We start from the raw sequence: 24,205 nt of genomic DNA, 5'->3' as shown, positions 1-24,205 counted from the left end.
GCCAAGGTGAACCCTGCTGGGACAAGAGCTGGTGTGGAGGAACAATGTCTCCTGTGGAACTGCCAGGTTTGGAGGCAGCTCCAGTGACAGGACAATGTGGAGAGGAATCCTGACAGATTTCTTCCCCTCTTGAAGGTTTTTCTGTGGTAGGGAGTGAGCTGGGCCGTGGCTCTGTGCAACAGGTGATCTGTGCCTCATTGTGAGGCAGTCATTTTTCACCAGAGGCACAGCACACATCTTCCAATTAACGCTTCACCAAATGTATTTCTCCCCGCCCCTGATTATACTTGTGCAGGGAGGTGGCATTTGTTTCTCTAAATAGGTATCTGCAGTGAATGTTTATCTGCAGAAAAGACTATTTCAAGTAACACAAGTATCTTTCCCCTGCTCTCAGCCTTAGCAACAAAGTTGGGTGTCAATTAAATGCACTTCCCTACCTTGGGTAGCACCAATGAGAGGGGGACATCACTCTGCTCCATAGTCTTCCTTTTAGCAGCTGGCTCTATGCTGGCTGCAGGCGTGGAGAGAGATGCACACTTCTGGGAACTACGCTTGTGACAGTTAACAGCACATACAGCAGCTTGTGGCTTTAGGGGTGAGGCCTGCCCCTCAGGGCTTCTGTTGCACTTTTCTCCTGCAGTTGGAAGGTTCTCCCTTGACAGACTTTCCTGAGGACTGCCACATAGCATGAAGAGAGATGCAGAGGGGAGGTAAACAAAAGGCTGGTTGGGGAGCAGAGCAGGTTTCCCATTCTCTGTTTTGGAGGCTGCCAAAGTGGGAATCTGCAAAACTTGGCCATTCATACCATTTGGCAGAGAGAAGTGTGACATGTCTGAGTGAGCAACAGGAAACACTGGGTGAGGTAAGGGGTTAAAGCAAAAATCAGAGTCCCCAGGATCCGGAAGAACAGAGAAAGGAGAGATTATGGCTGGGTTCCTTGATGAATTTAAGATTGTTTCAGTGGCACAAATTTTACTCCTAAAAGATGTAAGGAAAAGAGGGGGGAAAAAAGTGTTTAGTTCAGAATGACATCCCCATAAACCACCCTTAAAATAAAACAGTGAGGCTCTCTGGGATTGTGTGTGGAGACTACCTGACAGAATGTAGTAATTATCCAACACTTTATCAGTCACTTAACATATCATGTCAAACCACAGAGAAGCTGACTCACAGATTCTTTTGCTGTGCTACCATTCAGTTCTTTCAATAAGTGCTAGCAGGGAGATACAACATGCACCCACACATTAAGGGCTCCATGCTATTCTCACCTACATTAGCAGAGGGTGTTTGGAATTTGGCAGTGGAACAGAACAGCTCTGTAGCATGCTTACCCCTTTCCTCCACAGAAGCCTCTCTGTGGGGTTTAACTTCCAGCCTTTTAGATGGGGAGGAAACAGTAGCTCTCATTAACATATTCTGGCTCCAAATTAATGAGTAAAGTCAGTATTAACTTGCATGGAGAGTTGATCAAAAACCCCAAAAGATTCGTCGTTTTGTTAAAGATATTTTGTTTCATCTCTTAGCTATTAAAAACTTTCCCCCTTTTTCCATTGGAAAAAACGAGGGGTTTTTTTTTGTTTGTTTTTTAAAAAAGGGGAGAGGAAGAATTATTTCTTCACAATTGCAAGATGGAAATTCTGTTTTTTGCTTCAAAATTTCAAGAAGCTCTACTTGTACAGGTTGCACTTCCACAAGTCCAAAAACCCCTGTAAAGGTTCTGGATTCAGCAGCCAGTGTGTGCATGGGCTATTTTTAAGAACCATGCTGATACAGGGCTGGGAACCAGTACAGAGGCACTGCGGCCCAAAGTCACAGTAGAAGTTAGGTGGCTAAATACCTTTGTGACTCTGGGCCTGGGTCTGCCAGTGGATGACCCAAGCCTATTGGTAGCTCATCTGAAACTGGTTAAGGGAATTGAACCCCCACAACCCTGACGAAAGAATGAAGGAGTACAAATTCAGTTTTCTTGCCCCATTGGGGTAGAAAAAGCTCATGGTTAAGGCTACGATTTAGTCATGGTCCATGACTTATACTATAAATACTCCTGACTAAATCTTGGGGGGAAGGGCCACTGCTGGGAGGGAGGGGCGCCAGACCCAGGCCACCAGCTACCAGGGGCCGCCAAGCAGTGGCTGCTCTGGCCACTCCTGAGACTGCCACTGTGGGGGAGCTGCTGCTCGGCGGGGGGGAGGGGAGGAGGAGGTGCTGCCCGATGGTAGGGGGAGGAGGGCCAGGAGCAACATTTGCCAGGGCCTGCTGCCGGGGGCTGCTGAGCAGCGGCTGCTCCAGCTGCCCCCAGCACTGCTGCTCAGGTGGTCCTCAGGGGCTGTTTGAGCAGTGGCTGTTGCGACTGGCTGCGGGGCCACCTGAGCGGCTGGCGCTGGGGTTAGCCACAATGGCTGCTGCAGAAGTCAGATGTCGCAGAATCTGTGACTTCTGCAAACTCCGTGACAGACATGGAGCCCTACTCATGGTAGGAGAGCTTGTAGCCCTAAGCGTCCAATAAATATATTGCATGAAAATTTCAAAACACTCCAGGGGATTTATGCATATATAGTCCATTAATTGTATAGGAAGATGTGCCTAATTCCCCATGACTGCTTTGAAAATCTCAATAGCTGTTTTATTTCTCTATTAAAAGTGACGCATGTTGGTGTGAATCTTTTACATGCACCTGAGAGAACAAAAGCCACCCGGAGAGCCAATTTCTATTCTCTAATGGAAGTCACTGGAAATTATAGATCTCCATCTCAAGTACAGACCTTGACCTTAAATAAAAATGCACAGGGCAGGGAACTGTGCAGACTTCAAGTTTTAAGACCCAACTTACTTTGAATCCTTTTCCATCTTCTGTCTGCAGACAGCTGCTAGATTTATCATTTTGGAGCAGTATTCATCTGAACCTACAATGCAAGCTGAAAGAACAATGGGACATTGAATTAAATTACAGATTTACTAAGCACATTTTCATATTGGTAATACAAAGAATGGAAAGCAGTTTTTCTACCAAGGCATGTTTTTATAACATTCACTATTTGGTCTGAGCAGCACCTCTGCGGAGCGGAGCACCCTCAATTCCTTGTAAGAATCACCTCAGCATCATGCAGGCGTGGGACAGTTGACAGGGAATTCTGGAACGACCTGCAATTGCTTTATAACTTTACAATTCTAAATTGTGAAAGTGCTATAAACTGGATTGTTACAGTAAACTCCATTTTACCAGGAGCCAAACAATAAAAATCTGTTCTCTTTCTATTTAAAGAATCTTAATCTGACTGTGCCAAATTTCAACAGAAGAAATAGCACCATACTTGCAGTGTGTAGAGAACAGAAAATTTACTGAAAAATAAAAGCACTGCTCCAAGGCTGAAAGTGACTGTTAGTGGCAGACACAATGGGTTAGGAAAGAGCAAAAATTCTTGGTAGTTACCTTGCCTTTCCCTATGTGGGCTGTTGGGTTCAGAGCTGACCTTCCTTTTGATCCCTTCAGAAGGCTGAACAGTGTTAAATGAAGCATGCCGTGCAAGCCTCTGTTTTCCATTAGCACAGGTTTGATGTTGGGCACACACCCCTCTTTTCAGTTCTGGTAAAGCAGCAGATGTTGGAACATCAGTTCTCAGTTCATCTAAAGGAATTGGTTTTTGTAAAGTTATCACCTGAAGGACACCTGTTGTCATGGCAGCTTCTGCCCTGTCGTGGAGCTTTGCTACAGACACAGCAGAAGAAAACCCCTTTAAGCCCTGCACTATTCTAACACAACAAAACTATGTCAGAGCTAGCGGACAAGACAAGGTCCCCCATACCCACTCCAGGACTGTATATAGCTCAGATCCTGGGCTACATCTAAGCTCTACTTGGAGCAGCTGCGGGGAGTAAAATGGGAAGATGGGGAAAAGTATCATTAACATGAACCCTTACTTCTCCTCTATCCTAGGGTTGGCCTGCCCTAAAATAAAGCGGCATAAGGGCTCTACTTTGAGCTGTCTCCCAGGGGCATGTCTGGGAGCCAAGGATCACCAGGAGGTAGGCACACCATGGTCATGCCCTTTATCTCCCGAAACAAACCCCTCCATGTCAGGGGACAGGAGGCAAAGGAGCAGCTCTGCACCACCCAGGTGATTCCCCATGTAGGGGGAACAGTCAGCTGCCTATTTAGGGCAGATTTATTGACCCTTTGCAGCACAAAGGGGGCCACTGGATGGGCCAGAATGTGGCCCTAAGGACCTGATTTTCCACTGCCTTGCACCTTAAACTAGTGTAACATGCAAAAAAACAAAAAAAACCCAAATGTATCCATAAATATCTCCACTCTCACATTCTGGCAGGGATTTTAAAGGCTACCTAGATAGGTGACCTACATTAGGAAATCAGACACTACACATTTATGGGTACAAAAGGTAATGAATTCTGACTCACTCTTCAACTAGAAAACAACCACGTAAAATTTGGGAAAGAGCAGGGTGGTTTAAAAAAAATTTTTTTTTTATTGTTTTGAAGAAAAACAATTGATTTAAATAAAAAATATACAATTTTTTATTTAAATTGGATTTTGTTATTTAAATTATAAGTTTTTCTTTTTAAAAATAAACCAGTTTAAAAAGAAATCTGACATGAATACAAAATATGTAAAGGCCTAAACTTATTATAATCTCTTAAATAAAAAATAAAATATGCTGAATCCATGAGCCTCTATCAAAAAAAACAAACAACAACAAAAAAAAAAAACAATGAAAGGCTGCTTTTCTATAAAAAGAAAGAATCAGGGAAAAACAAATTAACTTTTGAGATCTGGCTTTATAAATCTGGCACACTAGGTCATGTACTGTATTAAGGGCTTATTTTGTTTAATAAAAATAAATGTTATATGAGGTTGTGTGCTTAATTAAATTCCAGTTACCATCATAATGCAGCTTGACACAAATCACGAGCACAAAGTTAATTATGTAGTAAATAAGCAATATATTATTCACCATTTTCTAACACACTAAAAATGTACAATTAATAAATAAGAGTCTGACAATATTAAACTATATAATTGCTTATATAAATGTATATAGTTATTGTGTACCCTCCTAGGTAGCCAAAAAAAAAATTCAAAATTGAATGTAAAGGCTCTATTTAGCTGTAAATCAACATATTTTAACAGTTATATTAACCAGTGAGAATGTACCTTTCTTTAGAAAATAGCTGAAGTACAAATGGAAAATTATTAAAACCGCTTATTTAAACTGAGGCTTTCCACTTAGTGATTTAAATCAATCTACTTTGGAAGAAAGTTCCAGAAAAATACATAAACAGACAGCCCTCCCCCTCCCAACCACCAACTACACAAATTACCACTATTTCCACTGAATTCCACAGGCCCAATCCATTTGAAGGCTGGTTTGCGACCCCTTTCTTCTGTGACATGCACTTTCTTTATGAGCCCTAGGCTGGTCAGAACGTTGGCGATATCATACAGTCTTCGTACCTTTGCTGAAAGGTAAACAAAAGTGTAAAGAAATATATTGTAAATATGCCTGTACAACAGTGGTCCCCAAACTGTGCGGCACACTCCCCTGGGGGGCCCAGAGGAATTTTTTTTTGGGGGGGGGCAAGATGGGCCCAGGTCAACCCCCGTGGGGGTCAGGGAGGAAGCGTCCCCCAGCTCCACTCTGTCCTCAGCCACAGCTTCGGCCCTGGCCTCGGCCCTGAGTCCCAGGCTCCTCTCCCGGCCGTGGCTCCCAGCTCCAGACCCCTGCACAGCTCCGCTCTTGGCCATGGCCTCTGAGGGGAGGACAGGTTGGATTATGGGTAAGGAGGGGGCACAACAGAAAAAGTTTGGGGACCACTGCTGTACAAGATAATGAATTTCTGCCATAATGCCAAGGTAATTTTTGGAAATAGGTTAAAAGGAAGTATGTCCGTTTGTTCAGAAGTCACTTTAGAAAAGCATCCTCTCTTCCTTCTGTCCAATGGATGCATTCTCCAGCAAGAGCAGAACTGCTTGATAAAAATGTTTCATCCCATCCTGAAGGCAGCAGCATAGGAGAAAACTCATATCAATCCATTTTTTGTTTTTATAATCCCTACAACTCCAACGGATTGAATGATGATGTAGCTGGATGACAACACCCATAAATTGTGCAGCTGAATGCTTCTTCTCCCCCCATCCCCACCCCCCCATATCTGAATATTCAGGGCAGGGGTAAGTTTTATATGTTATAGTTAAAAAACCCTTAATCACAGATGATTCTATCCATGTTGTCTGAGATGGGGGGGAAAAAAAAAAATCTCAGATGTCAGACTGAATATGCCTCCATTTCCCTGCTGACTGGATGATTAATCCATTTCTTAACAGTGATACTCACTTTTAAACTTGCTGTGATCTGCTGCATCCTGGCTTTCTTCTATCAGTATTTTTGCTGCTATGTCAAGAGTGACTATCTTGGTTTTGGAAACAAGGAACAGCATGACAAACTTTTGGCTCATAATCCGCAATGACTTGTCCTTTCTGCTGTTTGCAGATGCTGCATTACAAACAAAACACGAATCTCTTAGCATATGTCATCTATTACAGACAAGAAAGCATTAAGAAGGTTTCTCATGTACAACAAGGGTAAAGTGTTTCCTTGTTGGAAAGCATAAATCTTTTTACAGGCAGCAAATAATTATGTAAGGCAGATGGACATCAGCATTTTAGCCGGCTTCAAAAGGTAATAAAAATTAAAGCGTAAAGAATTGGTTTTAATTGTTACGGAGTCTGGGCCTGATTCCCTGCTCCATTACAGTATAACTGTTGAGTGCCAGGGAGTTTATACCAACATTTGACCAGTGTAACAGAGTGGAAGATCTGGCCCTCTGTTATAGAAAAGGACAAAGCACTATTTACCAGTCAGAAGGGGACGGGGAGAAGAGAGAAACAAAATGTTTGACAAAGTCCTTCACAAAAGGCTGTTATGGAAACTAGAGAGACAAGGTGGGTGAGGGAATCTCTTTTATTGGACCAACTTCTGTTGGTGGGAGAAACAAGCTTTCAAGCTTACACAGAACTCTTCTTCAGGTCTTGGAAACTTACTCAGTGTCACAGCTACGTACAAGGTGGAACAGATTGTTTAACATACCGTATATACTCGTTCATAAGCTGAATGTTTTTAGTAAAAAAGGGAAGCACTAGAGAAGGGGGTCGGCTTATGAACGGGTATAGAGAGGGGGAGAGGTGGGACACAGCCCCTCCCCGCAACAGAGGGAGCAAGGAGAGGCAGCACAGCCAGCAGACCCAGAAGGGAAGAGGCAGGGTCTCCGCTTCTGGCCACACTGCTGTCCCCACAGCCTCTGAAGCAGCTGCAGCTCCGGGGCTGACAGGCTGCAGCCACGCCGCCCAGTCTGGCCCAGCCCGCCACAGCAGGCTGCGGCCACGCTGTGCGGTCTGGCCCAGCCCACCGGAGCAGGCTGCAGCCAGGCCAGAGACATCCTCCCCTGGCCCGCCCCAGCTAGGGTGGGAAGGGATGGGACGGGGAGAGTGTGGAGGTCCTGGGCTCGGGTCATGTGTGTGGGGTGGTCACAGGGGTTACCCCGAGCTTCTCCCTGCCAAAAAATTTCCCCACCAGTTGATGTCCCGGCCCGTCAGCGTAAGCAGCTGGCACGCCAGGACACTTTGTTTACTTAGGTTTACCTCTGTAAAAAAAAAAAAAAAAAAAAAAAAAAACCATCTTGGCCCGCCAACGGCTTATCCTGATGGCCCGGGAGCCAAAGTTTGCTGACCCCTGAATTATAGGGTCGGCTTATGAATGGGTCATAAAAATTTTCCATTTTTATACTTATCCGTCTTGGGGGGCAGGGTCGGCTTATAAACAAACCAGCTTATAATTGAGTATATACGGTAACTAGTTAACATGCGTTTCAAGGGACCTGTCAAGGACAGGCCACTGAGTGTGAGGGGAAAGACTGGAATTGCTGCCATCTGTGCTGTACCTGCACTGTAAATAGAAAGAGGAGCCTCATTTCCAAAGTGGTGAATTCAGCACCTTTCACAAGCAATATCGTGTATTTTACATTAATAAACAAATCAATCAATTAAGAAAAAAGCTACAGTGTATGTTGAACAGTATGACTGCATCTGTATACAATCAACCATTAGTCATCTTACCAGAGGGGCAATCTGCCTCCGAAAAGTCAAATAACTGTCTGTCTTGGGAATCCAGAAAGGTCTCCTTTTTACATTCTCCAAATTTATACTCAAGGTCCTGCTCTTTATGCTGGAAGTAAGCCATCTGTTCTTCGTACTTCTGGAGCTCTCCTATTTCCTGAAGGTTTTTCAGAGTTTGACTCAGGCTGTGTCGTCCGTGCCAACAGTACTGATTCTTGGCCACACGGCTAACGAGGTGCAACGATTCCAGAACATTCACTATGTCATAGATGCGCCTACGCTCAACTCCTGTTTTAAGGAAGAAAGAGACTTAAAAGCATGCCTGTTTTTAAACATGCTTCTACTCACTCCTCCTTTTTGTATAATCGTACACTGAACAAGATCTACTCACAGCAAGTTCCCTCTTTTATCATTTCCCTGGGTAAGTCACAGACTTACTGCTCCTACTTAAAATCAATGGGAGTATAGCCACTGGGCCCGATTTCCCATTGCCTTGAACTTGTGTAGTACTGTGTAAATTACAGGCACTGTCAAACATGTCACAAAGTGTAAAGCAATGGAGAATTGGGCCTATAGTCTTCAATGGGAGCAAGAGCAGGACTTTAATCTCTGACCTCATCTACGCAAAGGGAAATTTTCAAAAATTCCCCATAGGTACCAACTCTGGTTCAGCTCTACTGGCGTTAGCAGTGTTCGGAGCCTGAACCATTTCCAGGCCAATGCCTGCAGTCACCATTTTAAACAGTCATCTAATCCCACTAAGAGCTAGTCTAAATGACAAAGTGCTGGCAATAGCTGTCTGCCTTAGGGCTCACAGCATTGCTACCAGCGGTGGAGCAGAACAAGCATTGGTAATGGTGGGAAGTTTTGAAAGATTTCCCTAATGTAGACAGGGTCTCTATGTGCATGTTTACCCATCTGTAAAATATAGATACTATTTACCAGTCTCGTGGGTACTGGGACTTTCCAATTTGTTAGTGTTTTAAAGTGCATGGAGATTTTTTGAGTGAAATGTGCTACGAAAGTGCTGAGTGCTATACATAGACATAATTTACAAGACTAGTTGCTTTGAGCACCAGTACCATAAACCCTCTCCTACATGATTCTCTGCATAGAATCCCAGTGCCTTTAGCAAAGGTATGTTGATGGAAAAGGAGATGATGGCACATTGTCAAGATATTTGTACAATGATTCCCAGCCCCACATTGCCCCCAAACACAGGCACTGGAGCCCCAAAACAAATAAGATCAAGATATATATTTTTAGCAAAGTGCACCAATGTCCCCCCCACCCCATCCCAATCCTCAGTAGTCTGCCAATAGGCTAAGAAGCTGTTCAGAAGAAACAAGATTAAGTTGCTAGAGTCAGTGAGAATCTATGCACCCTGTAATGTATTGAGATAAATTTAGTCTCCATCTGCAGTCTGATCCTGCATTTCTTAACATTGCTTTAACATTCCTATGGACTTCAGTGGGAATTTTGGGCAAACAAGGAATGCAGGATCAGATCCCTCACAATAAGATTTAATTAGCAGGAGAGCTGGAGTGATGTCTGAAGAATTTGTAGATAAACAGGAAGGGAGAGAACAGACAGACATCTAAGCTAAAGTCTGTAGGCTTGACTCACATACTTCTATCACAGGGAGGGACTGTCCCCCAGGCAGTTTAACCCTGGGAGAGGGGAGATGGTGTTTGCACCTCTGTCTTCTCTCATGGGTACAGCCAGAGAAGTGCAGCTTTAATCTGTGGCCAGAGAACTATTGGGAACCCTATAAATGAAGGCTGCCCAGGTACCATAGACCCCGAGCAGATTTGGAAGCACTGTGTACTACTGTGACTCGTAAATGGATTTTTCATAGCCAGGTGCTGAGTGAATACAGCTTTATCTATTGATGGCAAAATCTACATTAAAGCCATTATTTGCTACACAAAGATCAGGAGTGGTATAGGAAATGAAAACCAAAGGGGAAAACAAACCACTATTTTAAATAAGACACAAACTCTACTAGTACATTTAAATAAACTCCTTTGTTTTAAGTCACCAATGAAATATTCCTCAAAAGAAAAAAAAAAATCCAAGTCATTTCATGTCCAGTTAGCAGTGGAGGATTACATGTGTTCAGCTTCATGAGGGCAGAGAGCTGGGATTTCATACTAAATGGGGATAACTCTAATACTTAAAACAACAATTCCTATAAAAAAAAATTCTTAAAAAATGATTACCATTGAAATCAGTCCTTATCTATTTGATTTATTCTTTTCTGCATTCTCTTCTGTTTCGCTAAGTCTTTGTGAGGTGCCCAAAAATGAACACAGTACTTTAGGAGCTGTCTCACTAGAGCCACATAGGGAGTAAATCCCATCTCTGTTCCCTCTCCATCCTCCTTCCCAAAATATAAAAACTGCATCGAATTTTCTGAAAGTTCTTATCTAATTTGCTGTCTCTTTCCTATGAAATAAATCTGTGATCTGAATTATTTTTCTCAGATGCAATACTTCGCATTTATTCAGGCTGAGTCTTATTTTGCTATCTCTTATTATTTATAAGAGTCCCTCTGTATTATTTCTTTGTCCCTCTCTGGGTCCCTCTGTATTATTTCTTTGTCGTGGATGAGGTTCACAATAGCTCCCGATTAAGTCTGACTTGCAAGTTTAGTTAACATGCAGTTTACTACTTGCGGATAATTAAAGAGGATGTTAAAGTTGACCAAAGATAACATTGGTCCCTGAACCACACCACCCAGATGCCTCCACCCAGTTCAACCCATTGCCATTTAACATTCCCCTTTTTGCAGTCCTTCTGCCAGTTTTCAATGTGCAAGACATTGTTCACGTCCAAGACAATTTGACTATTTAGATTCTGGAAGATCCTGTATTGGATGATTTATTGAAATCAAGATATACAACCTACTGATTTCCCTCAGCCACCAATTTGTAGTTCTATCCAAAAATTCGCCACAGTTCTTTTGCATGATTTGTTCTTTATAAACCCTGCTGCTTACTACTCAGACTTCAATTAGCAAGAAAATAAAAATCTAGGCATACATATTTAGCAGCAAGATTAGTTCACCATGAGAGCACTCAGAGTGATTTGCAACTTTTTTTTTAAATGATAGGGTTATGTAATAATGTAGTGGCAGAGATTTTTTTAAGTATTGAGCACCTGCAGCTCTTGCTTAATTTAACTAGAAGGGTGCATCCAGCACCTCCAAAAAAACAAACAAACAAAAAAACCCAGACCTTAAATGTATTCTACAAACAGGTCAGTTCTTTTAAATGGGATCTACTTTAAGTGCCTTTATGTGGTAGACATATTTTAAAAGACTGAAGTTGTCCAGTTCTTGCAGCATTTATTTCAGGCATACATACCAAGACTAGAAGCCACTTCATCCAAAGAAATGGTAGATTTTTCTGCTGACAAAGGGTAACTTGGGTAGCGAGCTAGAAACTTTTGGCATAAGAGTCCTAAGCTCTTCTGTTTTCTGCTGGGTCTCTGCTTTTCAAATTCATCCACTGTGCCATCATCTACCATATCATACTGTTGAAAAATAAATGTTATTCCTTGATTGTAGAGCTTCAACAGGCATGACAATAGCAAAACAGGGAACATTTCAGATTCTAACATTCAAGCTCAGACTACTGTTACAAAGGATAAAATACACATGCCCAAGTGCCTTTACACAGGCTTAGAATGTGATCTTCTCTCTAAGCATCTGGGTCACATGTCTTGACTCATGAACTTGTTTTATCCAAAATCCAGATACTGTGGAGATCATTATGAAAGCATTTACAAGGACATCCCATGGTGGCCAGGTGTTGGAGGACTCAAAAGGTGTAACTATGTTCCCACCACCAACAGATAAGATCCTATTTGGAAGTAACATTCCCTTTTAAGACCATAAAAAGGAGGATTTCTGCAAACACCTTGGAGTGTCACTGACCATAGATGTCTACCAACCACCAGAGGGCTCCTGAAAAACCTCTGCATAGAAATTCCACCATCCCTCTATTTGTGGGTATATTGCTTTAAGAGCTCAGAGGCATGTGACCCTAGTTCTGGGGGATAAAATTCAGCTGTCTCAGCATCTTTGGCTTTTTTTTAAAAACATGTTTTGGCAGGTTGTTAACTGAAGAAAATCCTGTGGAAAAGAATTAGTAGGCCCTTGTAGTATTCCTGAAAGCTGGAGACCTCAGGTATATATCAGAAGGTATGTTTGTTACAATAGCCCCTAAACAATGAACTGACTGTAATTTTTATTTGGACTAGTAATTCTGAAGTATTGATTCTCTTGTTGGAGTGAAGTTGTGTATGTCAATTGCCTGTGAGCTTTTTTTAACTCTTAAGACTTTCAGTATCTCAACTACCTCTTGCTGCAGCATAAGTAATGAACCCCCATGCCACAGATTATGCTTGGGAATAAATGCCCTTGGTTTTCAAATGGTTTGAAAACTGCAGTTTTCACCTAATGTTTTTGTAATCTATTTTTCCACAGACAAGATTTTGTTCATGAGGGTAAATTTAACAAAAACTGAAATATGGTCTATTAATTTCTTCCAAGTAACATACTGAAGAAGTTCAGAATACTTGGAGCAGTCACGTGCACAATAGCTGAGTTAAACTCCATTTTAAACAAACTTTACTGTACTGTTTAGTCAATAACTACTTTTAAAAATGCTTAATAATAATACTTACATGGCTTTTCAGCAGTAGCTCTCAAAGGGCTTTATAAATAAGGCCCTACCAAATTCACTGTCCATTCTGGTCAATTTCACAGCCAGAGGGTTTTAAAATTGGTCAATTTCACAGTTTCAGATGTTTACATCTGAAATCCCACTGTGTTGTAACTGTGGGAGTCCTGACCCAAAATGGGACCGTGGGGGAAGGTTGGGGGCATTGCAAAGTTGTTGTGGGGGGGCAGCCTCCCCAAGATTGCCACCCTCACTTCTGTGCTGCCTAGGCAGCAGCTTCCAAGCTGCCTTTAGTTCTGGGAGATGGGTAGGATCTCCCCCATGCTGGTAGGAGTGCCCCAGTTGGGGCTCCTAGCTGCTAGTCCAGGGCAGTGACCAATTAAGGCAGGGGCCCCTGGCCAATTTGGGGGCCTCCTGGAAAAATGGATGCCCCACACTGGGGCTTCTTCTGGAGCTAGAAACCCTGACTGGGTCACCCTGAGCCCCAGCAGGAGCCCCGAGGGAAGACGCCTCGAACCTGGGCAGCCTTGAGCCCTGACTGCCTCAAGTTCTGGCCAGGGGGACTGAAGCCCCAATCCTGGATTACCCCAGCTGTGGTGGTGGTGAGGCAGCCCCAAGCCCAGGCTGCCCTGAGACCCGGCTGGAGCAGCAGGGGGCAGAAGCCCTGTGGGGAGGTGGGGGACGGGGTGTGTGTGCGCGCGCCCTCCAAACCCAGGCTGCCCCAGCTGCAGTTGGCAGGAGCGAAAGCCTCCAGTCCTGGCTGGCGCTGCTGGGGGAGGAAGCCTGGAGCCATAGCAGGAGCCACCGCGGGTGTATGTGTGTGCAGAAGTCCCAATACCAAGCAGCGGGAGGTGCCCCAACCTCCAGCTGGAGCGACTGAGCAGAAGCCCAGAGTCTAGGCTGCCTCGGCACAGGGGGCGGGAAGGTGGAATCCCCCAGCCTGGGTTTCCCCAAGCCCTGGCTGGAGCAGGGAGAAGGCCCTGAACCCAGATTGCCTCAGCTGCAGCTGGCAGGAGTGGAAGCCCCCAGCCTCAGGAGCTGCCAGGGGAGGAAGCCCCAAGCAGCGTCAGGAGTCACAAGGTGGGGGAGCGGAAGCCCTGAGCTTGGGCTGCCCCAAGCCCTGGCCGGAGCAGGGGAGGCCCCCCAGCCTGGGCTGCCCTGGCTGTAGCCTCTGGGAGCGGAAGCCCCGAGCCTGCCAGGAGCTGCTGGGGACGGAAGCCACAAGCTCAGGGCCCAGAGCCGCGACAGAAGCTGTGGAGGGGGGAGAAGCCCGCAGCCCAGCTCCTGGACTGCTGCAGCGCAGAAGTTAGGGGGTACCACCCTCATTTCTGTGCTGCCTCTGGAGGTAAGTCTGATCTCCCCACCAAGAGCAGCCGTGCACGGGAAGGACAACTCCTGTCTCTCCCCAGCATGGCTGGACTAGCAGCTAGGAGCCCCAGGCTATCGGCAGCAGGGGAAATCAGATTTTATGGAGAAAAGGCTTATTTCATGGTCCGTGACATGTTTTTCATGGCCGTGAAATTGGTAGGGCCTTATTTATAAAGGTCAATATTATCAGCCCCATTTTACAGATGGGCAGACTGAGGCACAGAGATGAAGTGATTTGCCCAGGTCACCCAGCAGGCAATGGTAGAGCTTGGAATAGAACCTAAGACTCCTCAGTCCTAGTCCAGTGCTCTATCCACTAGGCCATACTGCTTCACCAAACCCAGCAATTATTTCAGTTATCCTTTTGGAGAAGGAAACAACTAAAATTTAATGTAGCATATTTTTGTACACACTGCTTGTTGAAAGCTAAGTGGTGTGTGATCTTTCAATTACTTTTAGTCTGCTTGCCACAGCTCTGTCTTTCCCCCACCATTATTCAAACAAGGAAATGCTATAAACTGGTTCAGTGCCATACTCGCTCCTAAAGAATTGTGAGCCTTTATGCCTATAAAATAGCATTTTCTTAGAACGAGGGTCTAGTGACTAGACTCTAGTTAGATTCATGTTGCTGTTGTTGGAACCACTGGCAAAAGGGGCATCTTATGAGCAATAACTTGGGATGGGGAGCTAATGGAGCAAGAAACAAAAGGAGGGGATGCTGCTGTTGGATGAAAGCTGAAATTGCTCTCCTCCCGCTCCAAGCTGCTTGGAGGGTATGGGGTTTTGTTTTTGTTTTTAAAGGAAGGATGGGGAGCAGAATCCCCTAGCAAAAACCCAACACCACATTAAATGTAAAATCCTGCTTAACCAGGAAACAATTCAGGTGTAATTTTTGACTACTCTCATCCTGTTAGATGTGGAGGTGTGTTTTGCTGAATGAGGTATAAATGTGGTTTGCCAATCCAGTGTGGCTAAGGTATACAGCTTCTACAGTCCTATTTTTAAAAATGCCCAAGACTTGGTTAGTCTGTCTTTAAAACAATTGTACAGTAGCCAACTGTGCTGTTATGCTGAATCTGTTTAACTGACTTGGCAGTTTTCCTCTCCTTGTGGCTGGGCCTTAGTTTGAAAAGGACATCAATTGGTGAGGGAGGGGAAGTAACCATGTCCAGTCTCCGAGTATCTCAAGAAATACTTAGACAGTAAGCTTTTAAGATGGTGATCTTTGTCTGAAATGGCTTGCACACTGGCATTGCTATATAAATGGTCATCTTTGAGGATGCTTTCAAATAGCGCTGCTCTCCACTCCTAGTAAAGGTGAGTGGCAGGAAGACTGAGGAAGTAATAGTATTTTTTTTTTTAAACCAAGTAATAAAATATCAATTAACTAGTCAGCCTGCAGCAGGTAGAAGGCAGTGTGTGTCAGTTATGTCCAAGCTTACTAGATTAAGTCTCTTACCTGTACAGAATCAGGAAAAGCATCATTCTGCTCACTGTTCTCAATTGGTCTGAAGAGCTCTTTCTTCTTTTCCCTGTCCCTCATGTCAGGGCTAGCAGCACTAATAAGCATCTTCAGGTTAGCTGTGGGGGTCCATGGATCTGCCAGAGGTCTGTCAACAAGCTTAACAGGTGTAATTGGATTTCTTTCTGGGGTGCAGCCTTTTTGCTTTGATAAATCAATTGGTTCATTTTTCATGGGAGTCTTTGGAGTCATTCTGGATTGATCAAATATGTTTTCCTATGAAAAAGAGAGGATTGTTTAGGGTTGAAGAGAAGCAACAGTCCACCAGTCAATGCCATTGTTCATAGGAAGGTAATGAGTCCCATCATACTTTGACAGTCCAAGGTTATATTTAGCACAGCTCTTATTGGCATCAGATGCAGCAAAGTGTATACCATACATCAGTGTATGGTGTACAATGCAGATAAGATACCACCATGAATTGCTTAAGATGAAATCAGTCAGTCAAACCTGTTGTCTGTCAGACTTCTATGTTCTGCCTTTTCATATAAGCCAACTGTGCCACAACTGTAAACCAACTGGTCCAAATTATGAACCCAGTTTATCCCCTGGAGTCTTCCTGCTGAATTTGGACTGAAGCTTAAATAGTTCACTAGTTACTTTGCACTTAGAAAAAACATAGCATTCTATTTTGGAATCTCCATAATGGAAAGCCCTTTTTGGGGATTTCACTGAAGGCTACTCAGCCCAGATGGAACACTTCCCTAATTGAAGCAAATTGACTGCTAAAGTATCTGCTGCTCAAAACAATGAAAATATATAACTAAAGCAGTATTAACGATAGTCAAGCAAGCTGCTGGGAAGGGCAAATCTACATATGACTTGTTCTCAAAGTAAGGTAAGAACAAGAATTACCTCCTTGCCCCCAGCTACATGGTCTGATGCTCATTTTTCACTTAGGTTCTTATACAGGAATGAGGCTGTGACTACTCTTTTGTCCCTTCCCCCTACCACAAAAGTTGTGTTACAGTCCAACTTACTTAGATGGATTGACTCAAGTAGGCATCAATGTCAGTCCTTAATTAGCGGGAAAAGCTGCTTTTGAGCAACAGGTACTCCCTCAGTTGAACAGGTTTCTCACCCTACACCAGAGGTGGGCAAGCTACGGCCCGCAGGACCGTCCTGCCTGGCCCCTGAGCTCGTTGCCAGGGAGGCTAGCCCCCGGCCCCTCCCCTGCTGTTCCCCCTTCCCCCACAGCGATGCCGCCGCGTGGGCAGCACTCTGGGTGGGTGGCAGGGCTGCGCGCTCATGCACGGCAGCGCATCTGGCTCCAGCCCGGGTGGTGCTGCTCCAGACATGCTGCTCTTAGCCGCATGGTAAGAGGGCCAGGGCGTTGGATATGGGGCAGGGGGTTCTGGGGGCAGTCAGGGGGCAGGGAGCAGGGGGTGGTTGGATAGGGCAGAGGTTCGGTGGGGGGGGGCAGGGGATGGGGAACAGGGAGGGTTGGATAGGGGGTAAGGTCCCAGGAGGGGGCGGTCAGGGGTAGGGGGTCCTGGGAGGGGGCAGTCAGGGGACAACGAGCAGGGGAGTTGGATGGGTGGGGAGTTCTGAGGGGGGTAGTCGGGGGCAGGAAGTGGGAGGGTGCGGATAGGGGGTGGGGGCCAGGCTGTTTGGGGAAGCACAGCCTTCCCTACCTGGCCCTCCATATAGTTTTGCATCCTGATATGGCCCTTGGGCCAAAAAAAGTTTGCCTACCCCTGCCCTACACTAACAGGATGGAGAGAATGAGAAATTACAATCTTACTTGGGCTTTGTTTGCTGCAACAGAGTATTACCAGTGGGCAACACATCACGCACAGTTAACCTAAAGTCGATGGATCTAATCTGTTTACTGAATCTGCCAGCTACCACTGGATTTTTCTTTGTTATTGTTCTGATCACTGATTCTGGACTGACCAGTACCTAGAGAAAGCCATTGGTACTAAAGCCCTACCAAAAATTTTTTAGCCCTGAGAGATCACAAGACATCAGACATTAAATCATTCTGATTACCATTTAATAACTTCTCTCTGATGCTTTACATGGATTAAAAATGGCAGTTTCTGGCTTTCAAATGGTATGACTCAGTTTCTCAATCTAGCAGTTTGAAATACTGGTTGCAGATATCTCAGATGAAGTGAGAGGTAAGAGATGAAGAAAGTAAAATAACCAGAAATTAATATCAGATTTTACAACTTGCTGTTCTTAGAAGCCAAGCTTTTAGTATCACTGGAAAGTGTTCTTAAACTATAAGGACTAGAAATGAGACCCTGAAACAGTTACTGGTCCCTCAGTCAAGCAGTGTTCTTGGTGTTTGTCCTGAACCGAACATAAATTCCTCCACCTCAGACTAGTGATGTTTTAAAATCTCTGCAAAATGAATTTTAAAAACATAACCAAATATACATAATAGAACTTTTGGGATAGATAGTTATAAAAGTGGTCTCATTTTCATTATTGGTGCTGCAAGGCAGAAGTTCACAGAAAAATGTACAAGGTGGAAAAGCTATCTAAAAGGCATAAGTTTTTATATGAATTTCAGCTAAAACTATTGCTCCGTTCAATTCTCAGTGGCTCGAGAATTATAGCTAATTGATAAGGAGACATCATAGAATTTTGTTTAAACTAGTGCACTAGTTTATCCAATTTAATTGGAATGCAGAAACTGGATTTTAAAGTTCAAAAATTTAGCCAGATGTTACTGCTCCTAATAGAAAGCCTTCCATAGTTTGCTATCTGGGGATGAGGACAGACATCCAAAGAGTAGGAAAAGGCACTGTGCTCTGGACGTTCAGAATGATTACATAAAATATTATAATGCCCAACTGGATTATCCACAAGAACGTAAAGGAAGATATTTTTATTTCAGATAAATGTTGTGACTTAATACACTGACAAAAAGGGTTCAAGGTAGGGGTCATGGTGCTTCCTGGTATACATGTTCAGTATAGTTAATCCACTTAATATAGTCTTGCAATTTCAAATGTGGCAAGGATTCAACACTTAATCTAAAATAGAAAAAAAACCCACCTTTATATAAAGCTGTTTTTTTATTATGCTTGGTGCTAATGTAGTTATAACAAAAGCAGATAACTTTCAAGTAACTTGATTGCTAGTTCTAGGTATCCCTCTGAGCTCCCATTAATTCACCCAGGTGTACAAACGTTACACTGAGCAGCAATAAGTAATGGCTGAAGCTGTAAATGGATGCCGAACATGTACCTACTACCTAGCCTTGACATCTTAATCCTCCTCACTGACTCACCTATCCCAGTTTATCTTAAAAAAACAAACAACAAAACACAACCCTTCCTTTCTCCCAGTCCCATATACTCCTTGGGAGGTCTTTGGATCCCAAATTTGCCGTTACCCACATGAATTCATAGTATGTGTAAAAAGGTGAAAAGAGGAGATTCTGGGGTGCCTCTTGCTCCAAGGAGGTTGAAAGTACAAGGGGAATGTAGAATAGGTAGAAACAATTTTGATTATGTGCACATAATATAATGTTCCATCAGAAGTAGAGGGCCAAGGTGAAGTGGTCACATTGTTAGCTAAGACACTGCATCAATCCATTAAAAGCTAGCCAGAGCAGTGATGCAGCTGTCCGGTTAGTCTTGATTTGCAAACAACAATATTGCCAATCCTGAAAGCTTTTTTTAAACATGCAGACCCATAAGATTTTAACCTTAATACACACAACCAGCTCCTAGTGCACATATGTGTATTCTATGCTCTTATCGTAAGCCAGCAGGAAGCTTACAGAAATGCCCTGGGGAGGGGATATTTAAATGATGTGCTCCTGGGAAGCACATCTTCAGATGCATCTACCTCATTACTCACCTTAGACCTGTTTCAAAACTATTTTGGCTGGGTCTAACCCTGCCTCATCTAAGCCTATGCTTTCTGCATCCTTTCACAACCATATGTAACTGGGTCTCAGTGTGCTCCATACAGTTACCCAATATGGCTTTATACATAGGATTTTCTGTAATCCTTTCCCCAGATGGCAAAGGTATTGTTAATGTCCTCTTTAATTAATCCTGACTAAATTCTTGACTGCTTCCTTGAAAGGAGAAGGGGGTGGAGGGGAAATGGGCCTTTCATTCAATTTAGAAGCCAAGATGTCTCCTATTTCCCACCCCAAAATTATCAACTTGACATGCTGGCAGGAGCAACTGAGCTGGGAAGGAAGGAAGGAAACAAACTAAAATGGCAGAGAGAGGAAAGAATATTACAATATTATATTTTAGTCTTGGTGTTTAAGAGGGCAAACTTACAACCTTGGGCCTTATCTCAAAGGTCAGTGGGAATTAGACATAAATAGTCCTGTAAATAGTAGTTTGTATTCTTAAATAGCCACAGACTAGCAGGTTATAGTCCTCTCTAGTACAGAAGTACTAGTATACTTTTGTAACATGCTAAAACCGTTTTCAGAACCTACCAAAGTCCATTCACCTGGAAAAAAAAAAAGCAAAGGTAGTTCAAGGTACAACATTTTGCAACAAAATTTGAAGTCCTCAGGTGTTGGTGTTGCAGTATTGCCCATAAATCTTACTCAGAAACACTGTTAAGTGTTATCTGTGTCCATTTACTCACCTTTTGTGCATTTTTCCCATCTTCATCTGCCAGATCGATTCTTGTGTGTCTTGGGCTGATCAAGTCTTTTAGTGTTAAGCAACTTACCTCCATCTGTAAGTTATAAAATTGCACAGGTTAAGTTTGATATTACTTCATTTAAAAACACACACACACCGATTTCCAGAGGCTAATCTATAGTTTCCCTCCCATCCCCAAAAGGTGACCTTGGCAGCCTGCAGCTGCCCTCCTGTGACCGTCACCAACTCTCAGCGTTAGCCCCAGGAATCAGCCTTTCCCTGAGAAATGCTGGAAAATCAACCCCGTGGGACACGGCTGCAGTGCGTGAGGAGGGAAGGCGGCGGAGCGAGCTACCCCAGCTCGGTGGGAGCCGGCGGCGACAGAGTCAGCAGCGCCGAGGGTCTCCTGCGGGGCAGTTAGTTTTGGCGCAAAGAACCGGGAGGAATCGCAGCTTTGAATGAATGGGACAGAAGAGCGGCCGGCCAGCCCCCGGCGGGGAGAGCTCGGCAGAGCCCGCTCCCCCTGGGCAGCGGGCGGGGGCTGCCTGGCTGCCCCTGGCACCGAACCCCCAAGTCCTCAGGCACGAACGGAGGGGAGGCTCGTACCTGCTGATGCAGTTGGAGGCTCAATTCAGAGCAGCCTCCCCCCGCATATTCCCCAAGCCCGGCAGGCTGGAGCGACAGGGGGAGTGCGCGGCAAGCCTAAAGAAGTGGCTGGGGCTCTATTTGGGGGGGGGGGCCCTCCCCCGCGGCTCGTCAGCCCTTACCTCTGGGATACAGCCCTTCCCGGCCCTCGCTCACGGCCTCCCCCGCAGCAGCGCCACGCACTCCGGAGCAGCCGGGAGGCGGGGGGTGCATGGGGGCAGCGACGGGAGAGGAGAGCGCCCTGTGCCCAGCCGCTGCCGCCCCGCCAACGTGCCGGCGCCGCCGCTGCTGCTGCCCGGAGATGCCACTCGGCGCTAAAGCTTCTATTCTGGCGCCCTGAGACTCACTTTTACAATCCGGCCAATCAGGCGCGGCCGGCGGGGGAGCTCCCGCGGCGGGTCCCGCCAATCAGCGGCGCCGCCCGGCGGTCGGAGAAGTTGGCGCTAGAGTCGGCGCCTTCTCCCTCCGGCGGCGGCCGCTTTTCGCTCCCTCCCCCGCCTCCCCCGCCCACCTTGGTACCTGGGATGCTGCGGGGCGGCGCAGAGGGCCGGGGGCCCCTTTGTTAGGCATGAATGGGCCGCTCGAGTGCTGCTGCTGGGAGCCTGGGCGGGGAACCGATGGAGCCGCCGGGGAGATCACGGGGTGGGAGGGCGCGGAGCCACTTCGCTTTCCCCCTGCCCCGCTGCCTGCTGTGGAGGACTGTTCAGCCGCTTCCCCGGCCACGGGAATTCAAGTCACTAGGGACGCGCTCCCTGCTGCCATCCTTCTGACCCGGGGTGGGGGGGTGGGGGCACCGCTGTATTTCTGAGCTGGGAGGCAGTTCAAATCCTCCCACTTTCCGAAACAACACCGGACGCTGCACTGTTAGGAGCTGATCTTATCAAAAGTTTACTGTACAACTGTGTAGGATCAAGCTTGCAGATGAGACCAAGCTAGGGGGAGGGTTACAAACACTTTGGAAGACAGAGCTAAAAGTCAGAGGGAGCTTGATAAATTGGAGAACTGGGCTATAGACAACAAAATGAAATGCAACAAAGACAAATGTAAGGTGCTACACTTAGGGAAGAAAAACCAAATGCACAAATACAAAATGGGGGATAACTGGTTTGGTAGCAGCAGTGCTGAGGAGCATCTGGGAGTTGAGGTGGATCACAGCCTCAACATGACTCAGCAATGCAATACTGTTGCAAAAAAAGCAAATGTAGTTTTAGGTTCCGTTATCAGGGGCATCGCATGCAAGTCAGGGGATGTGACACAGTACAGCTCTACTCAGCGCTGGTTAGGCCTTGTCTGGAGTACTGTGTCCAGTTTTAGTCACCAATGTATAGAAAGGATGTAGAGAAACTAGAAAAGATCTAGAAGTGAATAGCAAAGATGATCAAAGGGATGGAATGCAAGCCATAAAAGTGAAGGCTGAAGGAACTAGATATGTTTAGTTTGGAAAAGAGGAGTTTAAGGGCAGGGACAGGATAAGATACTTGAAAGGCTGCCATTAAAAAAGATGGAGAAAAGTTGTTTTGTTCTCCAACAGAGAACAGGACAAGAGGCAGTGGGTTCAAACTACAGCATAGCAGATTTAGATTAAATCTGAGGAAAAACTTCTTAACTGTACGAACATTAGGACAAGGGAACAAACTGGCTGGGGAAGTCATAGAAGGTCCTTCACTGGAGGTTTTCAAAAGGAGGCTGGATAGCCATCTGTAGCCATCGGTTTAGTCACAAAAAAAAAAAAAATCCTGCATCTTGGCAGGGGGTTAGACTAAACCCTTTTGGTCCCTTCTAACCCTATGATTCTAAGAGAGTGCAGTCTTGGGGCGGAGGCTGGGGGTGGTGGTGGGAATGGACCTAAAGCTGCCTGTATTCAAACACTCCCAAACTTGGAGTGGATGTGGGTCAGGATCCAGATTGTGTAGCGGCCTCCAGTCTTTAAAAACAGGCCAGGTCACTGTGTGTGTGTCTGATAACTGCGTTTATGAACAGGATCAATGTTAGCTGGTTGACATAGTCATAGAACCATAGAGTTAGAAGGGACCGCAAGGGTCATCCAGTCTAACCCCCATGCAGTCCAATCAGCAGATCCATGTGAGTGAAGTGAGGAATCTACACCACAGTACTTAGAACTTTAAACATGAGGTAATTCCTCACAATCTCACCCAGGCTGTTTTGAAAGGTTAAATGCTAAAATAAGCATATGCTTCTATGAAGGCAAAGATCTTGACACAAATTCTTCATAGAGTGCTGGGTCATTCCCTCTGGAGTGATTCCCGCCACCCCCATTCAAGAGACACAGAAGTAAATGTCCAATAGTCTTCTCAAAGACCAGAAGAATCATTTTCCCTGGAAAAATTCACCCTAACAAGATGTTGGAGTTTGCATGTGATTGTTCCCAGAGATGAACTTCAAACAATTAGTATGCCTTCATGAATGGCTCAGAATATGTACTATGCTCATTGAAATGGATAACAGCAAATTTTAATCAATGGCTATATATAGTAAGCACAGATGAGAACTCTGTCTCTAACATCAGTAGAAGGCAAGGGCACTATATTGCCCAAAGTTCAGTCTGACGGCACTCCAAATGCATAAAGATAAACTAGGGAGAGCTGCAGCAACTAATGATAGGGGTGGTTCCTATTTTTCTGGAGTGTAGAAACTCAGTGTCAACTGCAAGTTCACAGGGGATGGGAAAATGACAAAGTAATTGATGTCTGCTGTACAGTTGTACAGCAAACTTTAAAATGTTCAATCTAAATGATCTCAAGTTTAGGAGAAGTTTAGAGCATTCATGAAGAAGTCCCCAGCATGCAATGTTGTTAGTGGTTTTGTTTTCTATGTTTAGTTTGTATTTATGATGATTAGTCTTTTGCTTCCTTAGCTACAAGCATACTGATGCACCTGTCCTGTGCTTTTTGTTTGGGTTTTTTGGTTCTCTTCCAGAAGGATTCCCTTCTTGAGTTACTTGTGACTCTTGTGGGAGTTTTCACACATGATTAAAATCACTAATTCTGGTAACTTGTAAAATATTAATTTTTTGTCATTACATGGCATTTGTTGCTCAGAAGTCAGCTTTGAATTTAACTTTATTTCACAAGTCTAATCACTAGGAAACAGGATTATGAGTGATTTCAGAGTAGCAGCCATGTTAGTCTGTATTCACAAAAAGAAAGGGAGTACTTGTGGCACCTTAGAGACTAACCAATTTATTTGAGCATAAGCTTTCGTGAGCTACAGCTCACTTCATCGGATGCATTGAGCTGTAGCTCACGAAAGCTTATGCTCA

General features: G+C 44.8%; 1 protein-coding gene across 1 annotated transcript in view; it reads right to left on the bottom strand.

Annotated features, from left to right (window-relative positions):
- E2F7 (E2F transcription factor 7) overlaps positions 1–21,272 on the bottom strand; it is a 30,794-nt gene extending 9,522 nt beyond the window's left edge. The window contains exons 1-10 of the mRNA XM_074942002.1: positions 21,048–21,272; positions 20,282–20,374; positions 15,644–15,922; positions 11,497–11,665; positions 8,129–8,416; positions 6,351–6,509; positions 5,338–5,475; positions 3,431–3,625; positions 2,831–2,915; positions 438–978 (exon numbers count right to left, since the gene is read on the bottom strand). Coding sequence (XP_074798103.1) covers positions 438–978; positions 2,831–2,915; positions 3,431–3,625; positions 5,338–5,475; positions 6,351–6,509; positions 8,129–8,416; positions 11,497–11,665; positions 15,644–15,922; positions 20,282–20,374 — 1,947 coding nt within the window. The 5' untranslated portion in view covers positions 21,048–21,272. The remainder of the gene's footprint in view (positions 1–437; positions 979–2,830; positions 2,916–3,430; positions 3,626–5,337; positions 5,476–6,350; positions 6,510–8,128; positions 8,417–11,496; positions 11,666–15,643; positions 15,923–20,281; positions 20,375–21,047) is intronic.
- Positions 21,273–24,205: the final 2,933 nt, after the last annotated feature.

The sequence above is a fragment of the Natator depressus genome, chromosome 1 (assembly GCF_965152275.1).
Source record: "Natator depressus isolate rNatDep1 chromosome 1, rNatDep2.hap1, whole genome shotgun sequence".
NCBI lineage: Eukaryota > Metazoa > Chordata > Testudines > Cheloniidae > Natator > Natator depressus.
The sequence above is the reverse complement of the archived record's forward strand: the minus strand, read 5'-3'. Positions and strand labels throughout refer to the sequence as shown.